The following is an 8,439-nucleotide window of genomic DNA, read 5'->3' as shown; positions in this document are numbered from 1 at the left end:
GAGTCTGGAGGAAGGGTGGAGAAGCTTATAGCCCAAGTTGCTTGAAGTCCAGTGTTCAGTTTTTCCACAGTCTGTGATGATTTGGGGTGCAATGTCATCTGCTGGTGTTGGTCCATTGTGTTTTTTGAAAACCAACGTCACTGCACCCGTTTACCAAGAAATTTTGGAGCACTTCATGCTTCCTTCTGCTGACTAGCTTTTTGAAGATGCTGATTTCATTTTCCAGCAGCATTTGGTACCTGCCCACGCTGCCAAAAGCACCAAAAGTTGGTTTAATGACCATGGTGTTGGTGTGCTTGACTGGCCAGCAAACTCGCCAGACCTGAACCCCATAGAGAATCTATGAGGTATTGTCAAGAGGAAAATGAGAAACAAGAGACCAAAAAATGCAGATGAGCTGAAGGCCACTGTCAAAGAAACCTGGGCTTCCATACCACCTCAGCAGTACCACAAACTGATCACCTCTATGCCACGTCTCTTTATAACACAGACTTTTAATTCTTGTCTGATAAGTTCATAAAAGCACAGACGCACTCTGGGTTCAGTAATAGCTTTTATTTTTGAGTCTCATGTAGTCCAAGCTAAAATTCCAAAAATGGTTCTCGTTTGGTAAGAGCTTTGCTTATCAGAGGATTTAATTTAATGAATGAAAAAAAAAACATCAATTGGCCACAACTTTTCCATTTATCACATAAAGTGTTATGATTTTTAAAATGTAGTATTTAATTGGGACTGTCTGTTTCTATTTCTCTAAGAAAACAAATGCAAAAAAATAAAAAATAAATAAATAATAAAACCAAGAGCAAAATGACACTATAATACAGTGCATTAAGTATATTTTTTCTGCTTTCAACAGGAATGGAAAACATATACTGTAACTGCACTATATAGGCTAGTTGCAGTTTCATTGGATGATTTTTTTTTTTTTAATTCCAATCCAAAACTGACATTTGTATAAATAATTATAGTTTCATGGCATCTTAAACACATTAGTTATGGCAAATCCCACACATATGCTTACATAGTCTCAACAATATCTCCACGTTTTGGCTCTGCAGTAAATTATAAAAAAATATATAATAAAAGTAAGGCTATTTAAATTTTTTTTAATTTTTTTTATATACGAGAAGCAAAGTTGTATGTAATAATCATGAATAAATTTGTGTTATTGCATAGGAAATGCAGACAACTCATTATACAAAAACAAACATTTCAAACAAATACACGTACTGGCTCAAAAAAATGAGCTTGATGAGTTTAACTGTTACAATGTACAGTATTTAACAGACATTAAAGGGGTCATACTTTTTAAAACTATTTTTTCCCTGAGGTCCACCTACAATGTTAGTCAAGTTTTCTGCATCAAAACAGTTTGTCATGACCACTTTCTACTCTTTTTATGACTCTTTCTGATGAAGACGTGCAAATGTAAACACCATGTTGACATGTGAAATGAGAAGTAGTTGGGTCATGTTTGTGGCTGGGCCACTCTTTTCTAACATTTCCTAATAATTCTAGGAAGGATGAGGATTTTCAGTTGCTCCACAAAGGAACAACACAAGGTTTTTAACTTATTTCACTCTTTTCATTAATTTATTTGGAGTTAAGTTAATATTTTTTGGTTGCTGAACACCAAATAGGAATCTGGGTTGGATGTACAATATTGTCAAAAGGTACAATGCTTTTTTGTAATACACTTAACTTATATTTAACTCTATATGAATATTCATTTTCCAATGATATGACCCCTTTAATACAAGTATTGCATTGAGAATACAAAAATGCACTCCACTAAGCATAGTACCATAATTCAGTGTTCACACTGTTCCCAAATTTACATGATTTCAAAAATCAAGTCCTTAAAATGTAGCATGTTACTGATTGGTCAATAAGCTGATGGAATTTGCTGCAAATGTATCTAAGGTGTCAGAAGGCATCAGATTAAAAACTAAAGGCATTTCTAAGGTGAATACATGCTGTATATAAGGAAATGTGTAAATGACTAGGGTGTGTGTAACTAAACCAAACTAGACTAGACCCTTAAACAAGCTATTCATCTTTAATAACCAGTAAAATCATACTGAATACTACAGTTGTCATTGTCCATTATATCAAACATAATAGATTATCCATATTTTGTTATTGATTCTTTTTTAAATGATTGACTGCTGTCCTGGCTTCAAGCAGACTAGATGACATATTCACAGTGTTGCCATAGCTCAGTCTGCTTGCCATTCAGGATGACTCGTTGAAAAGCAAGTACCTTTAAAGCTAGTTTACTGTAGAGGTGCAATGTAGCTGTTAAGAAGTTGCAGTGTTTTTCAGAGAGGTGCTGGCTTTCAGTGAGAGTGCTTGTGTGGCTCTTGTAACGTCAATGCTGGTTGAGTCATAAATAAATACAAATAAAAACAACATATTAATTTCACTGGCTATTTGGGTCACCAATATCTTATGCAAAGTATAAGATTCAATTTCCATATCTTTCACCAAGCCATACACTCTCTCTCTCATAGGCTAACAACTCTGGTCACTGTGGCTGCTCTTTGAGCTGCTCCTTCAGGATGCCAGTTTCTGTGGCCCTCCACACGTGCAGGGCACTGCTGGAGGTGAGGAAGAGGAAAAGGATGAAGGCTATGGGAAAGCCCACAGTGTCCACCAAACCACCAGCCAGGGCACTAAAACTCAGTTTGCCCAGGACCTCCAGAGTGGCCAGAAAACTGTAGTGGGTGGCCTGAACAGAGACAGACAGACAGAGAGAGAGAGAGAGAGAGAGAGAGAGAGAGAGAGAGAGGGAAATACAGAAAGAGGTTTAGCATTAACTTTTGACGATTTGTGGGATTTTCTCGAGAACAATGAAAAAGGGACAATAAATTATAAAGGAAGAAAGGGAAATGTGTTTTGCTGTAAGGCTAGATTCAGGTGTTACCCGTGTGTGAAACATGCCATTCATTCACAGAAATCTACATTATGAAATGTTTTCAAATCATTCAAAGGTCCTGCACTTAATTATGCAAGTGATGTTTACATTAGGATGCACCGATTTTAGAAATCTGGCCAGTAACCCAAATTTGATTTGATTTTTTCATCTTATGGCTGATAAAGAGCTCATATTACAATTCTATAGTATTTTGCCTAAGTAATTTAAAAAGAAAACATTAAAATACTAAAATCACTGATGCTAAACAACACAAGTGAATTTAGGCATCACAACATAATAATGTTAAGTTTTGTTATTGTTTACTAAAACTATAAAACTTTTTAAAATCTGAAATGAAGCTGAAATAAAATAAAATCTAAATATTAGATGAAAAACAAAAATGTGAAATTATGCCTTAGCAACTAACTGAAATTAAATTAAAATTAAAATATAATTATTTAGAAACAGAAACTCAGAAAGAAATGTAGAAACTATTTCTAAACAGAAATGGATCAACTTTAAGTCAGCGTTGGATGATGATAAAAATGAACTAAATGTAAGAATAGGGAAAATGAGCAGGCACAATAAAATACGCATCATTAATAAACATACAATTTTACAATAAGTTACAAATTTCTCTAATATCATCTGATAACCAATATACATTGTGCTTCCCTAATTTAAATGGTCCTTTTTGCCTTCATTGAACATGACAGTCAGAGATAGTACAGGAAATAATAGGGAGAAGAGGGGAAGATGGGATCAGAAAAAATAAATGCCATAGGTGACAAGAGTATGAGCACAACTGAAATGTTTGCTTTTAACCTTTTTCACATGTGTTACTTTTCAATGTAACTGATGACATTTTAACTTCATTCTTATTTATCAATTTTTAACTTTGCCTCACGTCAAAACAATTCCAATAGGAGGATCAAATCCCTCTCTCCTGTCTAGACATCAGAGACAGTCTCCATACTCTTCTCCTTCAACTTAGCACACAGGTTGGGAAAGCAAAACCAAGACCATTCCTTCACATGGCCCCACCACTAAAGTTAAGTGAAGTACCTTTATTCCTACAAACTTGTTTAAGGTGTTCAGTTTCTCCCTCCAGGGCCTTTCCACAAACATTCACAGTATCAATTTTCGGTCGGCTAAAACCACCTTAAAACAAACACACACAAGCTGCTCTCGCTACGGTATGTTTGTCATAGGAACATTTCAAATTAACCTATAGTTTACAATCCTCCTCCTGGTTATTTCACTCTGAACGTGAATCTGAATTATTCATTGCTTGGGGACCAAGGGAAAACATACACTTCTCTTATTGTTTAATGAGTTAGTGCCATTAATTCAGCATTACTGAGCTGATGGAATGACAAATAGCTGAGAGAGCAGTGAAAGATCACATGCAAGCAGCGCAGGCCCATTTAAACAGGACAATACAATCATGTCCAAGATGAACGAGGGGATGAAACGAGAGAACATGGGAGGGGAGAGCTATCTGTGAACAGTGAGAACTACAGTTTATCATCTAGGGGACACATAAATAAACAAATAGAGAGAAAGAACAAATGAACTAACAAGGAGAGAAATTAGGCAACACAAGATTAGCGGGACAAAACAGGAAGCTGATTGTTGTGAAGAATAGATCTGGTATGGATGCACTCCTTATTGATAGACAGATAAGCTGTCTTTACACTGTAATGGTGACACAGAAGCACCTTGTTAGTTCACTGACAAAGTAAAATGACAGAATATAGTTTGCAAAACACACCTAATGCACCTACAAGAATCACTAATGCGAAATGCATCTGCTGCTTTATTCCCATGCACATACAAAACACAAGACAAAAATAAACAAAAATCTTTGTTTATAGATTTGCAGCATGGATTTCATAATCACCACAGCTGTATAAATATCTGTATAATTCTCAGCAATTATTGTAAATATCATTTTTTTTTTTTTAAATAACAAAATTGAAAATTAGTATAATGCTCAGTTCAAACACACACACACACACACACAAGACCATGGCATCTCATAAACTGAAGGCCAATATAAATACTTGATAATAGCTCTTGCAATGAATATTCCTATAACAAAAAGAGCTTCATTCATTTACAGCCATACTACACATTCAAAGTTTTGGGGACACTGAAGACTGAAGTAATGGCTGCTGAAAATTCATAATATTCATAATATAATGTTTTACTGTACTTCAGATCAAATAAATGCAGGCTTGGTGAGCACAAGAGCATTTTTAAAAAATCTTACTGACCCCATACTTTCAACGGTAGTGTACAAACAAGTTACTGAAACAGTGCAAGCTGTTACTATTGAGACTTTTTGCTGAGAAGAAATTTTTGAAAACTAGAGAACAGAAATAACACAAATTACGTCTTAAACTTGTAGGTATTGCCCACATGAGCACCACAGTTCAATGCGTCAGAGCTAGTGAACTAACCACTGGGTTACTGCTACAACCAAAGATATAATCTTGACCAACTATAATAATAAAAAAAAAATAATCAAATGTCAAATCTATGAATGAGAACAGACTTTCTGATGCATATGCTTTATAGGTGATTGATGAGCTGAAATGGGTTGACGTGTAGAGCTAAAGAGAGTGTGAAAACTGCTCAGATCTCTGATGGAGCTATTGACTGACAGATAAATGAGCTTTTGACTGCTGTGATATGCTCACTTATGTGGCAGACAGGAAACACTCTCAGGCTTTCTGCAGTTCACGGCCTGTTGTGAGACTCTACCTGTCAACAACTATCAAAAACTGTAAGATGCATGTTTTGTTGTCTTCAGAACCTGACTGCTAAAACTGAAGAGAAAACACAATAGATTTGTCACGCTGTTGACCTTAGGTGAACACGTGTGATGCCGTTAAGCAGTCTGTTCTGATCTGATCTGTCAGGGAGCATGAAGAGCTACGGTCAGTTGAAGAGGGTGGCATGTGATACCTGTATGCTCTCCTCAGCTCTCTGTGTGCAGTTCATCATTGTGGTGAAAGTCAGAGTGGTGATGAGACCAGCTATGAAATGCTGCAAACTCAGACTCAGCACTGCCATACCTGAGGGAGAAAGAAGACACAATCCACATTAATACAACATACTTCCCTACATACTGCCCATGCTTTAGGTCTGCGTCAAAAAGCCTCAGATCATGAGCAACTCACAGCGTGTTCCTGTTGCAGACAGTCCTCAAGTTTGAATTTGTGGCTTCGAATTTACATACTGCCAGTAAAAATGCATCGTCTTAAATATTGCACTGAAGATCTGGCAGTGTCAGCTGTTCATGAGAGAGATGGCCTGTAGTAAGTAGCTGCTCTTGTGGCTGGATTTTCTGGTGCTCAGAGCTCTGAAGTGACCAGCTGAATGGTCATAGAGGGTCCAAAATGATTTTTCCTACCCATTTCTGAAATCTGGAGGTGTAAATGACTGGGCTGGGGGTACCAATAATTCTCTCACAGCCAAATGTATCTTTCTTTTGTCCAATTTGGTAGCCAACCTAAAGCAGACAATTATTGAAATGCATATGAAGTATCTCACTGGGAGACATGCTGTAACAAACAGTATGACAAATTTCAAACAGTTTTGAAATCTGTATGACTGGTCGTCAGGTTTGCATGCTATACTGACTGGCAAGACAGCAGAAGTGAGCAACAGCCAACAAAATTGTCAAAACTGACAGCAAAAGTACCAGAAGAGAACAACACAGTGGGAAGCAGGATCCCCAAAAAACTAAGAAAAAAATGTAAATAAAAAAGGTAAAAAGTAAAGCAAAAAAGGAGTCAAAAAAGATTCCTTTTGTCTTATAATGTGTTCTTGGGCTTACTTCTACTCAACACTGTCATACCCGTGTTAGAAGGAACAGGACTTTACATGCTAGTTATTACACTGTGCTCTCCCAGACTATTATTTATGCAGACAGAACCATGTCAAACTACTAGCAGTTTAACTTAACATACACTCAAATCTGACTCTATATGATGCCCCAATTGACGCTTAGAAATCAGTGTCTTTTTGACGTTGATTATTTAATTCACAGTAACGCCCACCTAGAGCATGAGACAGACAGTTTATCATTAATGCCTCAAATCAATTATTACCAGAAGCCCATTTGCCAAAATAAAAAAATAAAAAATCACGAAGCTTTCACATCCAGCTCCATCTGAATTATTCACTGGAAATGTTTAGTTCTGCCTAACAAGACTTCTCCATTACTTATCCAGTAACCACAGGAAGGAAAATCAGCTCTTCTGAGGCATCCAGTCTCATACAATATTGAAAAATATTTTCTGCAGAACTTTATCTTTTTTTTTTAAGGGGGGTTAGATGGGGTACAGAGTTGCTTTGTTCCGTTTCGTTTGGGAGAGTGGCAGAAAGAGAGACGGGGAGAGAGAGAATAAGAAAGACAGAGAGATGAGGGAGTTGTCAAACAGAAGCTCGCTGACAAAAACATCTTGACTAAAAAGCCACGACATCCTGGGGAAGAAGTAATTCAGTGGCAAAAAATACTGAGTAAAACAGCTAAAACGCAAGAGTTTCCCCATTTCCTTTTCTCATTTTCATTAAATAAACATTCAAAGCACCTGTGAGAGAAAGAGACACCGCGAGAAAAAAAAAAGAAACAGGCAGAGGGTTTGAATATGGGTTTATTCATTTATCAAAGTGAGCCGTGAGAATACTCAAGGTAAAATAGCATTGGCCTCAGCAGACAGAAACAGAAACGCAAATCCACTTATGCAAGTTGAACCGGGAAGAGAGTATGTTTGACATAACTTCTGTATGATCACTTCTATAGAGCTCATGCATAAAATGTGGCTTGAATTGTGCTGAATTCAAGCACTAGGACTATAAAGACAGTCATCAGAACAGATCTACAGGAGTCTTACAGAAGATTCATGGAATAAAATGTCAAGATAATTTTTCAGAAAAGAGAACACACTGATCTGAGGTTGGATCAGTACTGAATGTAAGATATCAGCCTCTGGTACTTGGTTTTTATATTAAAACAGACACCTAAGGCAACAAATAAACAGCCTTGAGCAGCCGATGAAATGAAACCAAGTCTATGAACAGACTCAATTTGTGACTAATCTGACCATTTCCCCCCCTTTCTAGTGAAAAAAAAAAAACAATTGTTGGGTTCAGCAATTAATTATTTAGTCATTTAGCAGACACTTTTATCCAAAGCGACTTACAAATGAGGACAACAGAAGCAATCAATTGTAGTTTTAAAACAACTAAAAACAGATTCAAAACTAAAAGCTAAAACTTTATAAATACTACTTATACACATTTTAAAAATAAATTAAATAAAAATGACAAATGTATACAACAAAATTTCAAAACTTAACATTTAAATGAAAAACAAAAAATAAAGCTAAAAACAATTCAAAATATTAAAGAACAAAAGGTATGAGTATAATAATGATTCTAACATAACACTAAGCCAAACACCAAAAAAAAAAAATATACATATATGTGTACCACACCACAACCACACA

The 8,439-nt window shown here is 36.1% G+C and overlaps 1 protein-coding gene across 4 annotated transcripts in view; it reads right to left on the bottom strand.

Moving 5' to 3' along the window:
* The window catches only part of LOC107672752 (major facilitator superfamily domain-containing protein 3-like), a 47,108-nt gene that overhangs the window by 19,417 nt on the left and 19,252 nt on the right, over nt 1–8,439 (bottom strand). For 2 of the 4 annotated variants that reach the window (XM_016466083.1, XM_016466085.1), the window contains exons 5-6: nt 5,891–6,000; nt 1,306–2,731 (exon numbers count right to left, since the gene is read on the bottom strand). In XM_016466083.1, the coding sequence (XP_016321569.1) occupies nt 2,528–2,731; nt 5,891–6,000 (314 nt within the window). In that variant the 3' untranslated portion in view covers nt 1,306–2,527. Of the gene's footprint in view, nt 1–1,305; nt 2,732–5,890; nt 6,001–8,439 lie in introns of those variants that run through there. The other 2 variants (XM_016466084.1, XM_016466086.1) reach the window with 2 other exon arrangements.

This window comes from Sinocyclocheilus anshuiensis, unplaced genomic scaffold (assembly GCF_001515605.1).
Source record: "Sinocyclocheilus anshuiensis isolate Anshui unplaced genomic scaffold, SAMN03320099.WGS_v1.1 scaffold88, whole genome shotgun sequence".
NCBI lineage: Eukaryota > Metazoa > Chordata > Actinopteri > Cypriniformes > Cyprinidae > Sinocyclocheilus > Sinocyclocheilus anshuiensis.
This window is presented reverse-complemented; position numbering and strand designations above follow the sequence as displayed.